At 47.9% G+C, this 25,511-nt stretch overlaps 1 protein-coding gene across 3 annotated transcripts in view; it reads right to left on the bottom strand.

Annotated features, from left to right (window-relative positions):
* LOC105482876 (SAGA complex associated factor 29) overlaps positions 1–25,511 on the bottom strand; it is a 40,321-nt gene that overhangs the window by 3,240 nt on the left and 11,570 nt on the right. For 2 of the 3 annotated variants that reach the window (XM_011743300.3, XM_071084347.1), the window contains exons 2-4: positions 8,263–8,352; positions 3,903–3,978; positions 3,172–3,244 (exon numbers count right to left, since the gene is read on the bottom strand). In XM_011743300.3, the coding sequence (XP_011741602.2) occupies positions 3,172–3,244; positions 3,903–3,978; positions 8,263–8,337 (224 nt within the window). In that variant the 5' untranslated portion in view covers positions 8,338–8,352. Of the gene's footprint in view, positions 1–3,171; positions 3,245–3,902; positions 3,979–8,262; positions 8,353–11,885; positions 12,028–25,511 lie in introns of all 3 variants that reach the window. The other variant, XM_011743301.3, reaches the window with a different exon arrangement.

Here is a 25,511-nt window from a genome sequence, read left to right as displayed (position 1 = left end):
TTGGGAGGCCGAGGAGGGTGGATCACCTGAGGTCAGGAGTTCAAGACCAGCATGACCAACATGGCAAAAATCCATCTGTACTAAAAATACAAAATTAGCCAGGCGTGGTGGCGAGCATCTGTAACTGTATTCCCACCTACTTGGGAGGCTGAGGCAGGAGAATCGCTTGAACCTGGGAGGCAGAGGTTAGTGAGCCGAGATCACGTCATTGCACTCCAACCTGGGCAAAAAAGAACGAAACTCCATCTCAGGAAAAAAAAAGAAAAAGAAAACTAGAAATCTTCAGTATGTGTTTTTTTAGTCTTAAGAACATAAAAAATAAGGTGGTAGAAAGCAGCAGGCCAAAAACTAAGAGAATACAGGATCCCAGAGAGGAAAGGACACAGGCAAGCGGCCTTAGGCAAACCCTGCAGAAAGGCTGCCAGAACCTCCTGAAATGAGGAGAGGGGGCCTCAGGTCTACCCCAGGTCACGCAAAAGGAGGGGAGACTCTGGGGAGAGGTGCTGGCTCAGAGCAGTACTGGGTGGAAGGAACTCATCCTTTCTGAAAGGTTGCACCCAAAGACAGACCGCTGCATGGCCTTGCATCCGCAGGAAGCCTCTGTGACGTTTATGGGGATTCCAGGGTGGCAGGAACCCAAAGAACCCAGCAGAAGCAAACACAGAGCTTTGCTGAAGTCAGGCTTCTTCATCCTAAATCTCAGGAAATCTTCCCAAAGAGTATTTCCACAGCAGGGCTGGCTGTGGTGGCTCACGCCTGTAATCCCAGGACTTTAGGAGGCTGAGGCAGGGGGATCACTTAAGGTCAGGAGCTCGAGACCAGCCTGGCCAACATAGCAAAACTCGTTCTCTACTAAAAATACAAAAATTAGCCCGGCATGGTGGCGGGCATCTGTAATCCCAGCTACTTGGGATGCTGAAGCAAGAGAATCGCTTGAACCTTGGGGGCAGAGCTTGTAGTGAGCCGAGATCGTGCCACTGCACTCTAGCCTGGGTGACAGAGCAAAACTCCATTTAAAAAAATAAGAATATTTCCACAGCAGTCAGCAGCACAAACTCCACTTTGGGTCATTTTATTCTCCCCCGATACCATGGCAAACCCTGGTCCATTCCTCTGGCAAGCGCTTCTGAAATGACCCAGAGTTCTAAAGACCTTTGTACGGCAGGAGGGAGACGCATAGGAACTGGGCATGATGCAGCATCTCGGGAGGTGTCTGGGGGTGCCCCAGGGCATGGGACTCATGGACGTCACCAGGCCAGGGCCAAAAGATGGAGGTAGGCCAAGCGCAGCCAAAAAAACGCAGGGACAGGAAACAGCTTGCCTGCTGCGTACGATGCAGGGATGGCCCAGCCAGTGTCACCTCAGGCTGTGAGCACTGGGACCCCAGAAAACAGAGAAGGAGCAAGAGCCACGGGGCCAAAGAGAACTCTGAGAGTCTCATCACTGGTGCCAGGCCTGTTTGGAGGACATAGTTTTATGCAGCCTGTCCTAAATTGTCTTCTGTGACGTGTTACTGAAGTGGCTTTCAAACCTTGGTGGGCATCAGAATCTCCTGGGGGAACTTTAAAAAATCTCAATTGTTTCATGCACAAATCACAAATGGATGCTAAAACTAGTGTGTTTGATATAAACGGGATAGTTACAGTCTCAAAGTATCTCCCTACAAGACACTTACTAATTATGCAACGGAGGCCAGGTACAGAGGCTCACACCTGTAATCCCAGCACTTTGGGAGGCCGAGGTGGGTGGAATGCTTGAACTGAGGAGTTCAAGACCAGCCTGGGCAACATGGCGAAACCCCATCTCTACAAAAAATACAAAAATTAGGTGGGGTGGTGGCATGCGCCTATAGTCCAAGCTACTCAGGAGGCTGAGGCAGGAGGATCACTTGAGCCCAGCAGTTTGAGGCTGCAGTGAGCCATAATCATGCCACTGCACTCCAGCCTGGACGACAGAGTGAGACCCTGTCTTAATCAATCAATCAATCAATCAATCAATCAATCAATCACACAACGGAAAACAGCAGTAATCTGATATAAGAGAAACGTGGAAGATACCACTTTAACCAATGGGACAGACAGCATCCTATGCCGCCTAATATGATCCACCAGAGATATCTCTTCTGTGCCAAAAGTGTAAAGCCTGAATCCTCCTAGTGAGGAAATGTCAGATAGTTAATACCAATGTTGGAGTTCCCCCCCAAATAAACACAGCCTCTGGGCACAGTCAGACTTGAGAACCAGTGTGTTCTCAAAGGAGAGGAATGTGATGTTCAAGTTCCTAAAGTTACTGCAGTTTCACTGTAGAGATTCAAGGAAACAATGTTTTTAGATCATTTTATTTTTTATTTTAGTTTTTTTTTTTTGAGGCAGAGCCTCCCTCTGTTGCCCAGGCTGGAGTACAGTGGCACGATCTTAGCTCACTGCAACCTCCACCTCTTGGATTCAAGGGATTCTCCTGCCTCAGCCTCCCAAGTAGCGTGCGCCACCACACCTGGCTAATTTTTGTATTTTTAGTAAAGATGGGGTTTCGCTATGCTGGCCAGGCTCGTCTCAAACCCCCAACCTCAGGTGATCCGCCCACTCGGGATTGCAGGCATGAGCTACCGTGCCCACCCGGCCTTAAGATCATTTTAAAAGCAGCAGTTTTCTGGAAGTGAAACTTCTCCATCTTAGAACCATAAAACCTTTAGGTCACGTGAGCATGACTTCCCAGCCAAGCTTACAGACACATGCCACCACGCTCAGCTAATTAAAACATTTTTTTGTAGAGACGAAGTCTCACTTTGTTGCCCAGGCTGGTCTCAAACACCTGGGTTCAAGTTATCCTCTAACCTCGGCCTCCCAATCACCTCTGTAATGCTTTGATTATAGATCTGAGCTACCCAGCCCCTGATATCCCTATTTTAATGACTCTGCCAAGGTCACAGAACCAGTAAATGGCAGTGTTGATTCACGCCTTGCTGCCTTCTGTAAAGGCGTTAGCAGCAGAGGTAACTGGAAGAGTGGGCCTAGCAGTGGGACAGGAAATGCCGGACCCAAGGGAGAGGCCGGGAGTAGCAATCAGCTTATCCATGGGAGGAAGGCAGGCTGGGGACTTGGTCCAAATGTGCCTGCAGCCTAGCCCTGAGGCAAGGAGGGAGCGGCGGGGGAGCGGGAGCACAGTACTCACTTGCACTCAGCCTCTGCATCGGCCTTGGCGGTTGTGTAAAGGCCACGCAGCTTTGTCCGGTAATAGGGAGAAACTGCAGAGGAAACAGGGATTAGGATGCAGGGCCAGGGCAGGCACAGTAGCATGGCACTGCTTCCATGCACTGGAATCACACTCGTGGAGGCACAGAGAGGCCGTAGCTTCAGTCAGAGCTCTGCTGGCTCAGGAGTGCTCCCCAGACGGATACCCCCAGGCTCCACGAATCCACATTTCTATATGGTACAAATGCCATCCCTACATCTGCGAGAGGACTGTCTTACCTTTTCCCCATCATGACACGCACAGAAAATGATTTGTCAGGACCCAGGAAAACACAATTCTCAGAGTTACCCAGAGTAAGAAAGCTCCAGCCCCAGAATCTGACCACCTGAGGGCCTCAGGGCATATGCAGGGGCCACCTGGGAACAAAGCTCCTTTCTAGAAAACACCAGCTAACTGGGGTGCTTCTGTGTTCTCAGGGCAAGGTTCCCTAGATACAGCCTCATTTCAGTGCCTTTCGAATCCTCCGAGTGGAGGGATTTTAGCTCTTCAGGTCACCCAGATTAACGGAAAGCTGTCCCCCCTGCTGCATTTTGGAATATGCAGATACATGCACATCTATTTTGAATACAATGACCACCTCGGTCCCAGTCCTGGCCATACCCACCCCAGCCCCATCTCATCCCCTTTCTCTCCTGAGCCCAGGTACTCACTCTTGTTCTCTGTCTGCATCCGTTCATGGGTCTTCTGGATGTTCACTAAGTTGTGTTCGCTCCGCGAACGCTCTTCCTGTAAGGAAAAGAGCGGCAGGACATGACGGTGGCCCTTTGTGCTGCTGTGGCACCCTGCGAGCCAGGCCAGAGTCCCCATCCCCAAAACATAGCCCTCATTTTCTTTTCTTTTTTTTTTTTTTTGAGATGGAGTCTTGCTCTGTTGCCTAGGCTGGAGTGCAGTGGCGTGATCTCGGCTCACTGCAACCTCTGGCTCCCAGGTTCAAGCAATTCTCTGCCTCAGCCTCCCGAGTAGCTGGGATTACAGGCACGCAGCACCACACCTGGCTAACTTTTTTCTTTTTTTTTTTTTGAGACGGAGTCTCGCTCTGTCGCCCAGCCTGGAGTGCAGTGGCACAATCTTGGCTCACTGCAAGCTCCGCCCCCCGGGTTCACGCCATTCTCCTACCTCAGCCTCCTGAGTAGCTGGGACTACAGGCGCCCGCCACAATGCCTGGCTAATTTTTTGTATTTTTAGTAGAGAGAGGTTTCACCATGTTAGCCAGGATGGTCTCGATCTCCTGACCTCGTGATCTGCCCACCTTGCCTCCCAAAGTGCTAGGATTACAGACATGAGACACCCCACCTGGCCTAATTTTTTGTATTTTTAGTAGAGACAGGGTTTCACCATCTTGGCCAGGCTGGTCTTGAACTCCTGACCTTGTGATCCACCTGCCTCGGTTTCCCAAAGTGCTGGGATTACAGGCAAGGGTGCCCGGCCATGGACCTGATTTTCTAAATCCAAATTCAGGAGTTCAAGATGATTTTCTCCTTTGACTAATGCAAAAGCATTACAAAAGACATTAAAGGGCCTGGTGCAGTGGCTCAAGCCTGTAATCCCAGCACTTTGGGAGGCCAAGGTAGGCAAATCACTTGAAGTCAGGAGTTCAAGACCAGCCTGGCCAACATGGTGAAATCCCACGTCTACTAAAAATACAAAAATTAGCCGGGCATTGTAGCATGTGAGTATAGTCCCAGCTACTCTGGAGGTTGAGGTGGGAGAATTGCTTGAATGTGGGAGTTGGAGGTGGGAGAATTGCTTGAATCTGGGAGGTGGAGGTTGCAGTGAGCTGAGATTGTGTCACTGCACTCCAGCCTGGGTGACAGAGTGAGACTCTGTTTTTTTTTTTAAAAAAGAGGGCATTAAAGTTAAATCATAAGTGATATCTTTAACAATAGTCCTTTATCAAAGAGACAAAATCAATCTATACAGTCAATGCAATCCCCATCAAAATTCTAGCTGACTTCTTTGCAGAAATTGACAAGTTCATCCAAACATTCATATGGAAATTCATGGGACCCAGATTATCCCCAATCTTGGGGGAAAAAAAAAAAAAGTTGGAGAACTCACATTTCCCAATTTCAAAATTTACTATGAAGCTATGGTAATCACGATGGTGTGGTACTGGCATATAGATCAACAGAACAGAATCCGGAGTCCAGAAATTGACACATACAGGTAGGATCAACTGATGTGGGGAAGAAGGAGTGGGGAAGAACACTGGTGCAATTCCTCCCATATCAGTGGTCCTGGGAGCAGAGCTGTGACTGAAGATGCTGGAAACTGACATGGTTCCTAAGCAAGAAATTATGACTATGCTTTTTAGCCTTCGTGTGAGAATTTTTAAGTGCCTGATGGGTGGGTTGTGCCTTCACCACAACCTGCAAAATGAGGTTAACAGTGAACATAGCTGCCTAGTGCTCCAGAAGGCCGATAGTCTATACCTGTGTGGCCCCACCCCATACAAATGGGAATGGATTGGGGTCAGCGGGGACACGTGCTAGACTGCTGCCACTGCAATCTGGACCAGGTACAGTGGCCAAAGCTAGCATCCCTTCCAAAGGTGGAAAAGTTTGGGTGAAAACCAATCACAAATGGAGAGGAGAAATAGTAGCCGAGTTAACAGAACAAATTAAATGGGTTATGCGATGAGGGAAATCCATTGTATTCATACCTTAAGAGAGGCTCAGAGAGAGGTCAGTTACACCGGGTGCCTGAAAGGGCGAAGCCCTGTGTCTGTCAGGACCACACCTGCTTTTGGAAGCTGATGGGTGAGATGGGAGTCTGGGAACTCGGCGGCAGCTGTCTGAGGGACACCCTGGTTGTATGGGATGATGATAAACTGGTCTGTGGATGACTGAATGGAATGCGCAATCTGCCAGTATCTTTTTTTTTCCTTTATTTATTTATTTTTTTGAGATGGAGTTTCACTCTTGTCGCCCAGACTGGAGTGCAGTGGTGCGATCTTGGCTCACTGCAACCTCCGCCTCCCAGGTTCAAGTGATTCTCCTGCCTCAGCCTCCCTAGTAACTGGGATTACAAGCGTATACCACCACATCCAGCTAATTTTTAGTAGAGATGGAGTTTTGCCATGTTCACCAGGCTGGTCTCGAACTGCTGACCTCAGGTGATCCACCCGCGTCAGCTTCCCAACATGCTGGGATTACAGGCATGAGCTACCACGCCCGGCCCTTTTTTCCTTTATTTTACAATTCATTTTATTAATAAACTCTTCCTTAGAGCAGTTTTGGTTTACAGAAAAGCTGAGCTGATGGCACAGAGCTCCTGTATGCATACCTGCTCTGCCCTATACAGTCTCCCCTATTGTTAACATCTTGCATTAGTGTGGTGTGTTTGCTACAACTTATGAGCTGATACTGTTAGATAATTAACTACATCCATCCCCATGATGGTTAACTCCATGTGTTCTGTAGTTCTACGGGTTTGGACAACGCATCATGTTGCGTGCCCACCATCACGGTACCATGCAGAAGAGTTCCACCCCCTAAAATCCTCTGTGCCCCACCTATCCGTCCCTTTCATCCTGTCTCTCCCAAGGCCCTGGCTATCGCTCATCCTTTCACTCTCTCTAGTTTTGCTTTTTGTTTACAGTCGGAATAGACAGCACGTAACCTTTCAGACGGGCATCTTTCACTTAGCAATGAGTGCTGGCATCTTCTGACTTTTACTCTCCAGGTTACGCCTAAAAATGGTATCTTTTGGGAAGGAATTTCTGGGATCTACTCCTTCCTGGCTGTGTGGTGCACAACTGCCAGCAAGCTGATCCCTGTGTAGCTATAAACCCTGATTATCGTGGGCAAAATATGGTGGGGCATGCCGAGAGCCCAAGTGAGGTATAGGCACCAATACACATCTCCCTTGTATCTGTGAAAGAAAATATATCAAATAGGGGGAAAATGGCTGTTTTTTGTTTTTGAGACAGAGTCTTGCTTTGTCGACCAGGCTGGAGTGCAGTGGTGCTATTGCAACTTCCACCTCCCAGGTTCAAGTGATTCTCCTGCCTTAGCCTTCTGAGTAGCTGGGATTATAGGCATCCGCCACCACGTCTACATAATTTTTGTATTTTTAGTAGAGACAGCCAACATGGCAAAACCCCATCTCTACTGAAAATACAAAAACAATTAGCCGGACATGGTGGTGTGTGCCTATGATCCCAGCTACTAGGGAGACTGAGGCAGGAGAATCGCTTGAACCCAGGAGGCGGAGCTTGCAGTGAGCCGAGCTCACACCACTGCACTCCAACCTAGATGACACAGTGAGACTCCGTTTCAAAAAAGAAAAAGAGTGGGCCGGGCGCGGTGGCTCAAGCCTGTAATCCCAGCACTTTGGGAGGCCGAGACGGGCGGATCACGAGGTCAGGAGATCGAGAGACGATCCCGGCTAACACGGTGAAACCCCGTCTCTACTAAAAAAATACAAAAAAATAGCCGGGCGAGGTGGCGGGCGCCTGTAGTCCCAGCTACTCGGGAGGCTGAGGCAGGAGAATGGCGTAAACCCGGGAGGCGGAGCTTGCAGTGAGCTGAGATCCGGCCACTGCACTCCAGCCTGGGTGACAGAGCAAGACTCCGTCTCAAAAAAAAAAAAAAAAAAAAAAGAAAAAGAGTGTTTTTGTTTGCCTGAATTAATAGGGTGTAAGGTAAGGAAAGATATGGGGCATTTTTGTTGGGTGCCAAAAATGTTCTGAAATTGATTGTGGTAATGGTTGCACAACTTTGTGAGTTGCGAAAAACCACTGGATTATACACTTTCAATGGATGCATTGTATGGCATGTGAACTCTATCTCAGGATAGCTGTCAAACAAAATGAATCATGAAATCCTGTACATGTGGAAAATCCAACAGGAATGGTAGCCATACCCCAAATTCCCTTCCTCTCACCTTTGTTACATCATTTTGGTTCCTGCGTGTCCAATCTCTCTGAACACAAACACCACCCCCACTTCACAGCTCAGCATCAAAGCCTGTGTTCCCATCTGGAAATGGAGAGTGGTGACTTTTTACCTGGGTTTGCTTGATCAGCTGATGGAGCTCCGTGAGAAGTTCTGCAATGCGGGAATCGGCAGACACGAGGGCCATTGTCTACAGGGGCGCCTGGTGGGGGAGTGAGGACAGAAGAAAACTCTGTTAGTGGCTGCTGTGGGCTGAACTGTACCTCCTCTAACGATACATTAGGTCTGGAGGCTAACATTGTAATCCCAGCACTTTGGGAGGCCAAGGTGGGAGGATTGCTTAAGGCCAGGAGTTTGAGACCAGCCTGGGCAACACAGTGAGATCCCGTTTTTAAAAAAAAAAATTAGGCCGGGCGCGGTGGCTCAAGCCTGTAATCCCAGCACTTTGGGAGGCCGAGACGGGCGGATCACGAGGTCAGGAGATCGAGACCATCCTGGCTAACACGGTGAAACCTCGTCTCTACTAAAAATACAAAAAAAATTAGCCGGGCGAGGTGGCGAGCGCCTGTAATCCCAGCTACTCGGGAGGCTGAGGCAGGAGAATGGCATGAACCTGGGAGGCAGAGCTTGCAGTGAGCTGAGATCCGGCCACTGCACTCCAGCCTGGGCAACAGAGCGAGACTCCGTCTCAAAAAAAAAAAAAAAAAAAAAAAAATTAAAAACTTGCCCCAGCATAGTGGCACATATCTGTAGTCCCAGCTATTCGAGAAGCTGAGGTGAGTGGATCACTGGGGCCTAGGGGGTCAAGGCTGCAGTGAGCTATGATTGCGCCATTGCACTCCAGCCTACACGACATGACACCCTATCTCTTTAAAAGATAATAATAATAAAAAGATACATTGTAGTCCTAACTGGGGTACCTGTAATGTAACCTTGTTTGGAATTAGGATCTTTGCAGAAGTATTTAAGATATCACTAAGATGAGGTCATAGTGGAATAGGGTGTGCCCTTAATCCAGACACACAGCCAGATGCAGATAGAAGCAGAGACTGAACTTGGACAGCTGCAAGCCAAGGGATGCCAAGGACTGCCAGCAGCCACCCAACCAGCCGGGAGAGATGCAGGGAGTAACAGCCCTTTCTAAGCCTCCAAGAAGCAACCAATCCCTTGTCTTTGCAACCAAGCTGACATCTTGATTTTGGAATTATGGCCCCTAGAACTGTGATGGAATAAATTTCTCTTGTCTTAAGCCACCCAATTTGCAGTAACTTGTTATGGCAGCCATAAGAAATGAATACAGTGGCAAGCTATCCTCAGATTCTCCTCTACCCTAATGATATGTTTGAATGTCATATGTTTGACCAAGTCAAGGAGTCAAGGAGTCAATATTAAGTGCCTTAAAAAGACAGCATACTGTTGGCCCCTGCTCTGCTGCCAATATCCTGACAAATGATTCAAACATTTCTGGTATCCATATTTTAATCCGTAAAATGGGAATCATCTCTGCTATATTTTGGGAGATTCAAATAAGATTTTATATGAAGACACTTTCCAAGTCATAAAACACTGTTACTTTCTTATAGTGGGAATAGAATTTTTTTTTTTTTTTGAGACAGAATCTTGCCCTGTCACCCAGGCTGGAGTGCAGTGGTGCGATCTTGGCTCACTGCAATCTCTGCCTCCCTGGTTCAAGCAATTCTCCTGCCTCAGTCTCCTGAGTAGCTGAGACTACAGGCGTGTGTCACTACATCTGGCTAATTTTTGTATTTTTAGTAGAGATGGGGTTTCACCATGTTGGCCAGGCTGGTCTCAAACTCCTGACCTCAGGTGATCCGCCTGCCTCGGTCTCCCAAAGTGCTGGGATTACAGGCATGAGCCACCACGCCAAGCAAGCATGGGAAGAGAAATTAACTACTGTAAAATATCTCAATCAAGATTAATGTACTCTGATGAAAATAAAATGCTTCTGTACAATAAAAGATAATTAGGGCCGGGTGTGGTGACTCATGCCTGTAATACCAGCACTTTGGGAGGCCGAGGCAGGCAGATCACGAGGTCAAGAGATCAAGACCATCCTGGCCAACATGGTGAAACCCTGTCTCTACTAAAAATACAAAAATTAGCTGAGCGTGGTGGTGGTCGCCTGTAGTCCCAGTTACTCAGGAGGCTGAGGCAGGAGAATCACTTGAACCTGGGAGGTGGAGGATGCAGTGGGCCGAGATCACACCACTGCACTCCAGCCTGGAGACAGAGCAAGACTCCGTCTCAAAAAAAAAAAAAAAAAGAAAAAGAAAAAGAAAAGATAATTAGAACAAGAGTAAAAAGACAACCAAAAATAATCAAAAGTGTAAGTTATAACTAGGTGAAAATAGACATATGCCTAAAGATAAAGGTATATTTGATAAAATAAGAGGAGATATTTTTAGGGTGCTAAAATTTTGTACAATAGCCTGCATCTTACAAAGTTTGTTCAGGCTGGGTGCAATGACTCACACCTGTAATCCCAGCACTTTAGGAGGTGAAGGTAGGAGGATGGTTCGAGTCCAGGAGCTTGAGATAAGCCTGGACAATATAGCAAGACCTTGTCTCTATTTTTATTTTTTATTTATTTTTTGAGATGGAGTCTTGCTCTGTCGCCCAGGCTAGAGTGCAGTGGCACAATCTCTGCTCACTGCACGCTCTGCCTCCTGGGTTCAAGCAATCCTCCTGCCTCAGCCTCCAGAGTAGCTGGGATTACAGGTACCTGCCACCTCACCTGGCTAATATTTTGTATTTTTAGTAGAGACGGGGTTTCACCATCTTGGCCAGGCTGGTCTCGAACTCCTGACCTCGTAATCCACCCGCCTCAACCTCTATTTTTTTTTTTTTTAAATAGTTGTTCAACTAACTCATCCTCCTACTCAGAGATCAGATTCACACTGAATGGAGCAAACTCTTCCCCGCACTTAATGAACTGTAAACCTCTCTCCATGTATTTATTCGTATCTTCTTACAGGCTCTGTTGCTGTTATCTAAAAGTATAATAACATACAAACTAGGAATAGAGGGGAACCTCCTCAACCTGATGAACGGCATCTATGAAAAACCCGCAATGAATATCAGACTTAAAGGTGAAAGACTAAAAGCTTTCCCCTCAATCAGGAACAAGATGGGCATGGGCCCTTGTCATTTCTAGTCAACATTGTTCTGGAGGCTCTTGCCAGGGCAATGAGGCAATAAGATGAAATAAAAGGCATCTAGACTGGAAAGGAAGAAGGACAACTATTTCCATTTGCAGATGACATGACCTTGTATATAGAAAACCCTAAGAAATCCACTAAACAACTATTAGGACTAAGAACAAGGTTAGAACTCACAGCAAAGTTGCAGACACAAGATCAATAAACAAAAATCAATTGTGGCCAGGCCCCAGAGGCTCACGCCTGTAATCCCAGCACTTTGGGAGGCTGAGGCGGGAGGATCACTTGCAGCCAGGGGTGCAGACGAGCCTGAGCCCCCCTCCACTTTATATATTTTTTAACTTAAAAAAAAGAAAGCTACAGTAATCAAGATGGTGTGGTACCGGCATAAGCAAAGACATCTAGTTCAATGGAATAGAACTGAGAGACCAGAAATGGCTGACTAATTTTCAACAAGGGCATCAAGACAAATTAGTGGGGAAAGAATAATCTTTTCAACAAATGGTACTGGGACAACTGAATATCCACATGTAAAAGAATGAATCTGGTTCCCTACCTCAGCCCACATACAAAAATGATCTGAATAGATAGTTCTCCAAGGAAGACATATAAATGACCACCAAGCACATGACAAGATGCTCCGTATCATTAGCCATTGGGAAATGCAAGTCAAAACCACTGAAGACACCACTTCACACCTATGATAAAAAAGAGACAAGAGTTGGGAAGGAGGTAGAGAAACTGTACGAATGCATATAGTGTGGTATTATCCATACAGTGGAATATTACTTGACAGTAGAAAGAAATGAAGTACTGAGACACGCTATGACATGGATGAACCCTGAAAACATTATGCTAAGTGAAAGAAGCCGCAGTCATGGAAGACCACATATTGTGTTTCCATTTACATGAAATATGCAGAATAGCCAAATCCATAGAAAGCTGGGTGGGGAAGGGTTGGGAGAGAAAGGACGGTGACTATTAATGAATATGGGTTTTTGTCTTGTTTTGTTTTGTTTTTTTCGCCAGGTGATGAAAATGTTCTAAAATTGTGCTGATGGTTGCACAACTCTGAATATACTAAAAACCAATGAGTTGCACATTTTAAATACATGGTACACGGCCACCCCACTCCCAGGCAAATATTAATTTACTTTCTGTCTCTTTAGATTTATGTAGTCTACACTTTTTTTTTTTTTTTTTTAATGAGACGGAGTCTCACTCTGTCACTGAGGCTGGAGTGCAATGGTACGATGTTGGCTCACAGCAACCTCTGCCTCCCGGGTTCAAGTGTTTCTCCTGCCTCCCAATAGCTGGGACTATAAGCGCCCGCCACCACGCCTGGCTAATTTCTGTATTTTTAGTAGAGACGGGGTTTCGTCATGTTAGCCAGGCTGGTCTCGAACAACTGACCTTAGGTGATACGCCTGACCTTGGGTGATCCACCTGCCTCGGCCTCCCAAAGTGCTGGGATTACAGGCGTGAGCCACCATGCCAGGCCTGCACTTTCTTTTTATTGCTAAATAACATTCCATTGTTTTGCTATATCACATTTTACATGTCAATTCATGAGCTGATGGACATTGGGTTACATCCATTTTTTTTGGCTATTATGAATAATGCTGCTATAAGCGTTGTGTACAAGTTTTTGTGTGGGCATGTTTTCTTTTTGTTTTTCTTTCTTGAGACAGAGTCTCGCTCTGTTGCCCAGCCTGGAGTGCAGTGGCGTGATCTCTGCTCACTGAAATCTATGCTTCTCTCGTTCAAGCAATTCTCCTGCCTCAGCCTCCCAAGTAGCTGGGATTACAGGCACCTACCACCAAATCCGGCTACTTTTTGTATTTTTAGTAGAGATGGGGTTTCACCATGTTGGCCAGGCTGGTCTCAAACTCCTGACCTTAGGTGATCCACCTGCCTTGGCCTCCCAAAGTGCTGGGATTACATGCGTAAGCCACCGCGCCTGGCCTTTCTTTTTTAACTTTAATTTTAGGTTTTGGGCTGGGCACAGTGGCTCACACCTATAATCCCAGCACTTTGGGAGGCCGAGGCAGGCAGATCACAAGGTCAAGAGATTGAGACCATCCTGGCTAACACGGTGAAACCCCGTCTCTACTAAAAACACACACAAAAAAATTAGCCAGGTGTGGTGTTGGGCACCTGTAGTCCCAGCTACTCGGGAGGCTGAGGCAGGAGAAAGGCGTGAACCCGGGAGGCGGAGCTTGCAGTGAACCGAGACTGCGCCACTGCTCTCCAGCCTGGGTGACAGAGTGAGACTCCCTCTCAAAAACAAAAAAACAAAAAAAAATTTTTTAGGTGGCCGGGCGTGGTGGCTCACGCCTGTAATCCCAGCACTTTGGGAGGCCGAGGTGGGCGGATCACAAGGTCAGGAGATCGAGACCATGGTGAAACCCTGTCTCTACTAAAAATAGAAAAAATTAGCCGGGCGCAGGGGCGGGCGCCTGTAGTCCCAGCTACTCGGGAGGCTGAGGCAGGAGAATGGCGTGAACCCGGGAGGCGGAGCTTGCAGTGAGCCGAGATTGCGCCACTGCACTCCAGCCTGGGCGACAGAGCGAGACTCCGTCTCAAAAAAAAAAAAAAAAAAAAAAAAAAAAAAAAAAAATTTTTAGGTTTTGGGGATACATGTGAAAGTTTGTTGCACAGGTAAATACGTGTCATGGGGGTCTGCTGTACAGATGATTTCATCACCCAGGTATTAAGCCCAGTACCCAACAGTTATCTTTCCTGCTCTTCCCTCCTCCCGCCCTCCCCCGCCCAGTGTCTGTTGTTTCCTTCTTTGTATTCATGACATGTTTTCATTTCTGGGTACATATCTATGAGTAGAATTACTAATGTGTGTGTTTTTTTTAACGTACTACACTATGTTTATCTTAATAAGCATAAACATAAACTGTGTTTAGCCTTCTGAGGAGCTGCATGCTGTTTCCAACGGGGTGACCATCTTACATTCCCACTCGCAATGTGCGTTCCCACTCTGCATCTGCGCCAACACGTGCTATTGTCTCTGTCTGTCTTTTTTATTTTTGGCAGAGGCAGGGTCACACTACGTTGCCCAGGCTGGTGTCAAATTCCTGGGCTCAAGCAATCCTCCTACCTTAGCCTCCCAAAGTGCTGGGATTACACATGTGAGCCACCATGCCTGGCCTCTCTCTTTTTGATTACAGCCATTCTAGTGAGTCTGAAGTAGAGTCTCATTGTGGTTTTGATTTGTGTGCCCCTAACGGTTAATGGTATTGAGCATCTTTTCATATGCTGTTGGCCATCTGTGTATCTTACCATTTTAAAGTTTGGTTAGTTGTCTTTGTTTGTTTGTTTGTTTTGAGACAGTCTCACTCTGTCGCCCAAGCTGGAGTGCAGTAACTTAATCTCAGCTCACTGCAACCTCTGCCTCCCGGCTTCAAGCAATTTTCCTGCCTCAGCCTCCCGAGTAGCTGGGATTACAGGCATGCACCACGACGCCCAGCTAATTTTTGGATTTCTTTTAGTAGAGACAAGGTTTCACCATGTTGGCCAGGCTGGTCTCAAACTCCCAACCTCAAGTGATCCACCTGCCTTGGCCTCCCAAAGTGCTGGGCTTATAGGTGTGAGCCACCGCATCCAGCCAGTTGTCTTGAGTTGTGTCCTTGGAAGCACATGTTTTTAATTTTTATGAAGACCAATTTCTTTTTCATTAGTTGCTTGTGATATTGATCTATGTTGTCCCACATGTATGACACTGTTTTTGCCACCACAGCTTTACACAATGCATTGTCATATAGAGAACACATCCCCTTAGAAACATTTAGAGCCCTAGGAACAGAAGCTACCTCTGTGTCTCGGGTGGCGGTGAGGCCAGATGGTGGATCCTGGTGCCAGTACCCCCAGGGCTTGTATACCATAGGGAAGGGGTGGTTCAGACAACTGGACAACTGAAGTATGATAGCATCAAGGTTGTGTGACCCCAGGGCAGGATTTCTGGTCAGTATGTACTCTTACACAAGGAACAATAGACAAACTGGAAATCTTGGAGTCCTTCCCAGAACTGGAATTAATCAGAAGTGAACACGGTGAATTAGCATCCAGGACGAAGTTGCTTTAGCCTCCCTAGTTGCATTAGCTAAAACCACACAAAAGAATAAAACTGGAGTTTAGATCACAGATTGGAAGTGGATAAATCTGAGCATGATCAGCATGCAGGCTGTTGCTAAAGTCTTGGGAACTGATGAGGCTAGAGATTATCTGCTAAGTGAGGAAAAAGGAAAGAACTCCAGTGAGCCATAACAAAGAAAGTGAAGGTGCGGACAGAAGATGCAAGCTCAGTGGCGAGATTAGGGAAGGTGTGGATTGGCACAGAAAGGCTTATTCTCTCCTGCTAAAGCAGGAATCCTGGCTGAAACTGTTATAGGGAGTTAGACAGGCACAAGCGGGGCTCTCCCCCACCCACTAGGAATATTGGGTAATGGTTTGGCAATTATCACATTGCCTCTCTAAAAGTGATGAATTGGCAGCTGCTGCCAGGGAGAGGCCACTTCCTGATGGTCCACACCTGATGCACTAAAGTGTTAATTGAATGCAGTCACCAGAGAGACGCACCTTCCCCAGCATGCACATTAAGAGACCAAATGGCAAAGCATGGCCTCCCGGGGGCACATCACCAGAACAGGGAAGAAAGCCTCAGATGGGCATCCGTACAACTTTCTACACACCGTGTGTGTGCCCACCTCCCAACGGTAAGGAGCGCACTGTGCATGCAGGCAGCTCACTGTGAGGGAAGAATCATGGGAAAGGGCCAGCCTTGGTCCTAGAACGTCCTAGGGTCAGTGCCCACATGGGTCTCCTCCAAGTGTATTTCTCCTTTCTTTCCCGTTCCGAAGCTTCTTAATGAACTTCCACTCCTGCTCTGAAACTTGCCTCGGTCTCTTTTCCTGCCTTGTGCCCGAGACGAATTCTTAACAGGCAGGAAGTGAGGTTGCTGCAAACCTGTACAGATGTGCTGCTGGTAACTCAGATACCTTCCGCCCGGAACAAACCACTGGCCCGCCTTGCACATGCCCGCACCTGAGCCCTATTAATAGCCCCACCACTGGACAGGGTTTACTTTACACGGCACCGTCACAAACAGCAAGACGTGCTGCAACCACGCAGCCAGGTTGTCTGGTTAGCCTTCCCTTAGCACACTTCAAACCTTCTCTCTCCTCAATATCCTTGCTGCTGCCCTCAGATCCAGGCCTGGGTCCTATTAGCTGATATCTGAGGTTCCTACTTCACTCAGAAGAGAAGCCAGAGCCTTTATTCCCACCATCAAAACTACAAGCTCTGTAGAGCAACGCCTTTCACCTCCGCCTTCATCCTAAAGAGGGAAAAACAGTCCCTCATTTGTGTTCTGAACTCCATCTCCCCTCCGACTGTCAGATGATCCTTTCTCCTCTACCAGTGAACAAGCATACTTGAGGAGAACTCATCTTGAAAAAACACAAAAGAGCTTCCAAATCCCTCTAGAGGCCCCCCACCTGTGTTCCTCTTCACGGCAAAACTTCTTCCCTAAACCGTGCAGGGATCCACAGCTGCTTCCTTGTCCCCACTTCACTTTCCAACCCACTTCCCTAGCTCTGTCCTCACCAGCCTCTCATCAAGGGAGCCAACAGCCCCTGCAGGGGAAGCGTGAGTGCCCTCTCTGCTTCTTCCAACCTGGCTTCTGATCTTGACATGGTGCTACCCGCTTCTCCTCTGGCTTCAGGGCCTCCCTCCTGGCAGTTCGCCAGCCACCCACCTCCAGTTCCTCCTCTGGGCTGGAGCCTGGCCATCTCTCACACCCCCCCAGGTCCTCACCCCCACTTCCCGGCTGTGTAGTGCCATCTCCCAATCTGTAAGTCCATCAAAGGAAAGTCACAGAAGGGATGATTAACAGCACCAAATGCTACAGAAGAGGACTCAGAGGGGTCTCCCAAAGCTGAGGAAGTCACTGAGGACCTTGGGGAAAACACTTTCGGTGGAAGAGACAGAAGCCAACACACAGGAGGGGGAGGCGAATGCAGGAAGCAAATGTAGGTTACTGTGTCTGGAAGCAGGGCTGGGGGACCAGTGAGCAGGAAGGGGTATGGGAGGTGCTGAATGGAGGAAAGTGACACAGAGGAACGTGACCATGTGGCTGGGGGGAGTTTCATGCTGAGAAGCCAGGGACAGAAGAGGGGGCTGTGTGAGAGGAGGCAGGCTTAGCGAGAGACAGGCTCTAGCACTGGATCATACCCAGCGACACCTCCCGGGCTCAGCTGACATTCCTTCTGGCCTGTCCCCTCTACACTGTCTCAGACACACGATCTTGCTGCCTCCCCACTCCTACCTGTAAAGCCCCTTCCCTTCTGGCTCAAGACTGCACTTGCCTGACTAGTCCTAAATAAACCACACTTTTCTCTTGCTTGATTCTTCCTAGAACTGACATGGACTCTGCAACACATCTTTAGAAACTGGCCTTCTACCAGGCGCAGTGGCTCATGCCTGTAATCCCAGCACTTTGGGAAGCCGAGGCAGGCAGATCACCTGAGGTCAGGAGCTCGAGACCAGCCTGGCCAACATGGTGAAATCCTGTATCTACTAAACACACAAAAGTTAGCCAGGCGTAGTGGCAGGTGCCTGTAATCCCAGCTACTCGGGAGGCTGAGGCAGGAGAGTTGCGTGAACCCAGCAGGTGGAAGTTGCAGTGAGCCGAGATTGTGCCACTGCACTCCAGCCTGGGCAACAAGAGCTCCGTCTCAAAAAAAAATACAAAAGGGCCAGGTGCGGTGGCTCATACCTGTAATCCCAGCACTTAGGGAGGCTGAGGCGGGCAGATCACGAGGTCAGGAGATCGAGACCATCCTGGCTAACACAGTGAAATCCCGTCTCCACTAAAAATACAAAAAATTAGCTGGGCATGGTGGTGGGTGCCTGTGGTCCCAGCTACCAGGGAAGCTAAGGCAGGAGAATGGCATGAACCCGGGAGGTGGAGTCTGCAGTGAGCCAAGATCGCGCCACTGCACTCCAGCCTGGGCAACAGTGCAAGACTCCATCTCAAAATAAAATAAAATTAAAATTAAAAAAAGAAGAAACTGGCCTTCTAGCCAGCTGCTATTGGTGTATCTTTTCTTCCCCAACAGACTAGAAGCTCTCAGGCAAGAACGGAAATCTCTGCTTTCATCAATCACCACTTATTAGTACCGTCAGGGATGTAGCAGGAACTTCTCTAATTTTCACTACTTCACACCCCAACTCTCTCCTTCCCTGACCCCCTTCTCCACAGTTAGGTCCATTTTGAATTTCCTTACATTGACTCTTCCAAACTTTTTTTAGAAAGCATAGGCTTGGCCGGGTGCAGTGGCTCACGCCTGTAGTCCCAGCACTTCGGGAGGCTGAGGCAGGTGGATCACTAGAGCAGGAGATCGAGACCATCCTGGCTAACACAGTGAAACCCCATCTCTACTAAAAACACAAAAAATTAGCTGGGCATGGTGGTGGGCGCCTGTAGTCCCAGCTACTCAGGAGGCTGAGGCAGGAGAATAGCGTGAACCCGGGAGGCGGAGCTTGCAGTGAGCCGAGATCACGCCACTGCACTCCAGCCTGGGTGACAGAGCTAGACTCCGTCTCAAAAGAAAAAAACAAAAAAAGTGTAGGCTTTCCTTGGTTTCTGCAAGCTACCGCATCAACTATGAACTACATGGTACTGACTCCCAAATCGATCCCCAGCCCAGAGGGCTTCCCAAAGATTCAGAAATTTTTTTTTTTCTTTTGAGACAGAGTCTAGTTCTGTCGCCAGGCTGGAGTGCAGTGGCGTGATCTTGGCTCACTGAAACCTCCACCTCCCTGGTTCAAGCAATTCTCCTGCCTCAGCCTCCCAGGTAGTGGAATTACAGGTGTCTGCCACCACGCCCAGCTAATTTTGTATTTTTAGTAGAGACGGGGTTTTGCTTTGTTGGCCAGGCTGGTCTCGAACTCCTGACCTCAGGTGATCTGCCTGCCTCGGCCTCCCAATGTGTTCAGATTACAGGCGTGAGCCACCACACCTGGCCAACAACAGAAATTTATTGCTCACAGTTCAGGAGAGTGGAAAGTACAAGATCCAGGCCCCAGCAGATCTGTCACTGCTCTCCACTTCAAAGATGGCGCCTTCTCACTGCATTCTCAACATGGCAGAAAGGGCAACACAAGTCCCTCAGGCCTCTTTCATAAGGGCGCTAACCCCATTCTTGAGAGCAGAGCCCTCATAGCCTAATCACTTCCCAAAGGCCCCACCATGTTGGGGATCAAGTTTCAACATACAAATTTTAGGGGAACACAAGCACTCAGACCACAGCATTTGGCTCCTGAACCTCCAAAAGTCATGTCCTTTTTACATGCAAAATACATTCAGTCCACCCCAATGGCCCCAAATAGAAACTCATTCTAGCATCAACTCAAAAGTCTAAAGTCCAGAGTCTCATCTATCATCTAAATCCGATATGGGTGGCTAGGTGTGGTGTATCACGCCTGTAAACCCAGCACTCTGGGAAGCCAGGGTGGGTGAATCACTTGAGGTCAGGAGTTCAAGACCAGCCTGGCCAACATGGTGAAACCCTGTCTCTACTAAAAATACAAAATTAGCTGGGCATGATGGCAGGCACCCGAAATTCACCTACTCAGGAGGCTGAGGCAGGAGAATCACTTGAACCTGGGAGGCAGAGGTTGCAGTGAGCCAAGATCCTGCCAATGTACTCCAGCCTGGGCAACAGAGTAAGACTCTCTCTCTGCCCCTCCCAAAAAAAAATTTTTTTAAATCAATCAATCAGGTATGGGTGAGACTCAAAGTACAATTCATCCTGGGGCAAATTCCCCACCAGCAGTGAGCCTGTGAAATCAAATGTGTTATGCCCTTATAAAATACAATGGTGGGATGGGCATAGGACAGACAATCTAAAAGGGAGAAATAAGAAAGAAGAAAGGGGTAATAGGTCCCAGGTAAGTCCAAAACCCAACAGAGCAAACCCCATTCAATCTCAAGGTTTCTGAACAATCTTCTTCAACTCTATGTCCTCCTACCTTCTGGACATACTGGCAGGGACATGGTGCTGGGCTCCAGGCCGCCCTGCCCGCACAGTTTTGCTGGGCACAGCCCATGCAACAGCCCTCACTTGTTGGAGTTGCATGCCTGTGGCTCTCCCTGGTTGGAGTTGCACACTGGTGGCTCTACCAGTCTGGGGTCTCAGAGGCAACCCTACCCTGATGGCTCTGCTAGGCAATGCCCTAATGGGGACTCTCTGCAGAGGCCTTACCCCATGGCAGTTCTCTGCCTGGGCCCAAGGTTCTTCAGGGCATCCTGTATAATCTAGGTGGGAGTAACCATGCCCCAAAAGCTTGTGTATTCTGTGCACCAGCAGAGACAGCACCATGTGGATGCTGCCAAACTACCTGGGGCTGCCAAGGAGCACTACCCCAGAAAGCTAGGAACAGAGCCTTGAAATGGTTCTGCCCCCAACACCGTGGCCTTCTGGGCCTGTGATGGGGGTGACAGCCCCCACATGCCTTCAGGGTCATCCTTCCATTGTCTTGATTAGTACCTGGCTTCCACATCTATACTAGTCTCCTTATCAAAGGATAGCTTGGCCACACCCTTCATATTCTCTCCAAATACATTTATTCTTTTTTTTTTTTTTTTTTTTTTTTTGAGACAGGCTCTCACTCTGTCACCCAAGCTGGAGTGCACTGGTGCAATTTCAGCTCACTGCAGCCTCAATCTCCCAGGTGCAAGAGATCCTCCCACCTCACCCTCTTGAGCAGCTGGGACCACAGGCACATGCCACAATGCCCAGCTAATTTTTTGTAGAGACAGGGTTGCACCATGTTGCCCAGGCTGGTCTTGAACTCCTGAGCTCAAGTGATCCACCTGCCTCAACCTCCCAAAGTGCTAGGATTACAGGCATAACCCATTGTGCCCAGCCTACTTTTTCATTCTTTACAACATGGCCATGCTGAGAATCTTCCAAATGCTTAAGTTCTGCTTCCCTTTTGGTTTTAAATTCCGTATTTAATTTGTTTCTCTCTTCTAACATTTTACTATAAGCCATCAAGAGAAGCCATGCCACCACTTTGCTTAGTGACTTCATCCACCAAATATCCTATTTCATCACTCTTAAATTATCCCAGAAAATACTAGGACATAAGAAAGAAAAGCAGCTTTTATTTTTATTTATTTGTTTTAGTTTATTTATTTATTTTGAGACAGAGTTTTGCTCTTGTCGCCCAGGCTGGAGTGTAACGGCGCAATCTCAGCTCACTGCAACCTTCCCCTCCCAGGTTCAAGAGATTCTCCTGCCTCAGCCTCCCAAGTAGCTGGGATTACAGGCACACGCCACCACGCCTGGCTAATTTTTTTTTTTTTTTTTTTTTTTGAGATGGAGTCTCACTCAGTCACCAGGCTGGAGTGCAGTGGCACAATCTCAGCTCACTGCAACCTCCGCCTCCCAGGTTCAAGCAATTCCTCTGCCTCAGCCTCCCAAGTAGCTGAGATTGCAGGCGTGTGCCACCATGCCCCGCTAATTTTTGTATTTTAATAGAGACGGGTTTTCACCATGTTGGCCAGGGTGGTCTCGATCTCTTGACCTCATGATCCTTCCACCTTGGCCTCCCAAAGTACTGGGATTACAGGCATGAGCCACTGCTCCTGGCCAAGAAATTTTTAATCTGAAGAATGTGACCCCGCCCCACCCCTTAATTATCAAGCCCAGAGAAGCAATGAGATCCAACAGCAGTCATGTCTCATTCTACACTTAAGCTAAATAATCACCTCATGAAGCCACTTGCTATGTGAGCTCTAGACTAACTCAGGCAAAGTAGCCATACAATGCATTACACTGGCATTTTCTGTCATTTCTCATATCCTATAGTTCAACAACGTATACCCATTCACTAATTCATGTTCTCTCTGTAACTCAATGAGAATTCCTGTCAAACAACTTTTTTTTTTTTTTTTGAGATGGAGTTTTGCTCTTGTTGCCCAGGCTAGAGTGCAATGGCGTGATCTCGGCTCACTGCAACCTCCACCTCCCAGATTCAAGCAATTCTCCTGCCTCAGCCTCCTGAGTAGCTGGGATTATAGGCACACACCACTACCAAAGCTAATTTTTATATTTTTAGTAGAGATGGGGTTTCACCATGTTGGTCAGCCTGGTCTCGAACTCCTGATCTCAGGTGATCCACCCGCCTCAGCCTCCCAAAGTGCTGGGGTTACAGGTGTAAGCCGCCACGTCTGGCCCGTCAAACAACTTTTTGTGAGCCTACTCCTCATTCCCTTTTGCCTTTAAAAATCTGCTTCTAACAAAGGCCAAACAGAGCACTCCCCAAGGCAACTTACAAGTGTGTCCCAGGCTGCAGTCTGCAACCTTGGCCCAGATAAACTCTACATTAATTTTGCCTAGGCTTGTTCTTTTAGGTCAATAGGCACAAACCCAAATCAGTCAAGTTCTTTGCCACTTTATAACAAAGATTACCTTTCCTCCAGTTTCCACTAACATGTTCCTCATTTCCATCTGAGATCTCATCAGAATGGCCTTTACCATCCACATTTCTACCAATATTCTGCTCACGCCCTCTTAGGGCATCTCTCAGAAGATTGAGGCTTTCTCTACAGCTCTCCCCCTGTGCCCTCACCACACCTGTGCTTAATGACCTGTTCATGACAATGTAGACTTTTTCTAGTACGAACGTCAAAATTCTTTCAGCCTCTACCCACTACCCAGTTCCAAAGCTGCTTCCATATCTTCAGGTATTTGTTATAGCGGCGCCCCACTTCTGGTACCAATTTGTCTTCATCCATTTGGCTGCTGTAACAAAATACTTTAGACTAGGTCATGTATAAACAACAGAAAGGCATTGCTCTAGAGGCTAGGAAGTCCATGATCACGGTGCCAGCAGATTTGGCATCCAGTGAGGGCTTGCTCTGTGCTTCAAAGATGGCACCTTCAAAACTATGGGCAATATGTTTCTGTTGTTTATAAATATCCAGCCTAAGGTATTTTGTTACAGCAACCCAAATGAACTAAGATACTCCCTCACTGGTTGAACATCTCTATCCAGAGAAGACCCCAAATTACTATGCTCAACATGGATATTCCTTATACAGTTCTACTTCTCTATGGCTAGAAATTTTCCATAATAAAAATAATATTTAAAAAATCATATTGCAGTTAAAGCTTTAAAAAATACATAATATTTTTAAAAGTCAAGAAAATGAAAAGAAAACCAGTGTGTCCAGAAAATATTCTAAAATTGGATTATGGTAATATTGTTATAATTGAATATACTTTAAAAGCCAATGAACTGGCGTGGTGTGGTGGCTCACCCCTGCAATTCCAGCAGTTTGGGAGGCCAAGGCGGGTGGATCACTTGAGGTCAGGAGTTTGAGACCAGCCTGGCCAACATGGTGAAACCTCGTCTCTACTAAAAATACAAAAAAATTATCCGGGCGTGGTGGTGCACACCTGTAGTCCCAGCTACTCAGGAGGCTGAGCCTGGAGAGAGAATTGCTTGAGGCCGGGTAGCAGAGGTTGCAGTGAGCCAAGATTGCACCAGGCTGGCCTTGAACTCCTGAGCCCAAAGTGATTTGCTGCCTCAGCTCTGAAAAGTGTTGGGATTACAGATGTGAGCCGCCACGCTCAGCCCCACATAATTTCTTATCTCCTTGCTTGCCCTATGTTTACACTGTTCCCACTATCTGGGACATCCAGATTACTCCTAATCCTCCCAGTTAACTACTTAATCTTTAAGATCTAGCTTAGCACCAAGTCACCTCCTCCACTGATCACAAACTGAAACTCCCAGTCTCCTAGGCGGGGTTAAGTTGCCTTTCTGTTCCCCTAAGACCCTCATTTTTTTTTTTTTTTTTTTTTTTTTGAGTCTTGCTCTGTCGCCCAGGCTGAAGTACAATGGCATGATCTTGGCTCACTGCAAGCTCTGCCTCCCGGGTTCACGCCATTCTCCTGCCTCAGCCGCCCGAATAGCTGGGACTACAGGCGCCCGCCACCACGCCTGGCTAATTTTTTTGTATTTTTAGTATAGACAGGGCTTCACTGTGTTAGCCAGGATGGTCTCAATCTCCTAACCTCGTGATCCACCCACCTCAGCCTCCCAAAGTGCTAGGATTACAGGCATGAGCCACTTCACCCGGCCCCCTAAGACCCTCTTTCTAGCACTGTACCTACCAAATCACATTCAAATCCTCTTTGTATATACTTGTCTCCTCCCCTAGTTTGTCCAGTCTTGGAGGACAGGGATCACTTTATTCTCCATACCTAGCACAGAGCCTGGCACACTGGGTTCTCAATAAATACTGACTGAATCACTATCCTTTTCTTCACCATAAAACTACCATACTGGGCCGGGCGCGGTGGCTCACGCCTGTAATCCCAGCACTTTGGGAGGCCGAGGTGGGTGGATCACGAGGTCAGGAGTTTGAGACCAACATAGTGAAACCCCGTCTCTACTAAAAACACAAAAATCAGCCGGGTGTGGTGGCGGGTGCCTGTAGTCCCAGCTACTCTAGAGGATGAGGCAGGAGAATTGCATGAACCCAGGAGGCGGAGGTTACAGTGAGCCAAAATTGCGTCATTGCACTCCAGCCTGGGTGACAGAGCGAGACTCCATCTCAAAAAAAAAAAAAAAAAACCTGCCATCATCACTTCTCCCACTCACGCCTCAGCCCACCCTCAAGCTCCCAGCGAGCTCCTGGACCTTTCTGCTGCACTGCATACCTGCTTACGTGCTGCACCTCAAAACTCCACTCTAGATTTCCAGGTGTGATGGTTAATCCTAGGTAACAACTTGTCTGGATTGAGGGATGCCTAGACGGCTGGTGAAGCACTGTTCCTGGGTGTGCCTGTGAGGGTGTTGCCAGAGAAGGCTGACATTTGTCAGTGCACTAGGAGAGGAAGACCCACCCTCCATATGGATGGGCACTATCCAGTTGGCTGCCAGCATGGCTAGCACAAAGCAGGCGGAAGAAGGGGGACCAGCAGCTTGCTGAGTCCGCGTGCCGGCTCTGTTCTGTGCCATGCCGGACACTTGGCCTCCTCTCCCCCTGTCCTTGGACATCAGACTCCAGGTTCTTTGGCCTTTAGACTCTGAGACTTGCACCTCTCAGGGGCTCTCTCAGGCCTTTGGCCTCAGACTGAGAGCTGCACTG

Source organism: Macaca nemestrina, chromosome 18 (assembly GCF_043159975.1).
Source record: "Macaca nemestrina isolate mMacNem1 chromosome 18, mMacNem.hap1, whole genome shotgun sequence".
Lineage (NCBI taxonomy): Eukaryota > Metazoa > Chordata > Mammalia > Primates > Cercopithecidae > Macaca > Macaca nemestrina.
This window is presented reverse-complemented; position numbering and strand designations above follow the sequence as displayed.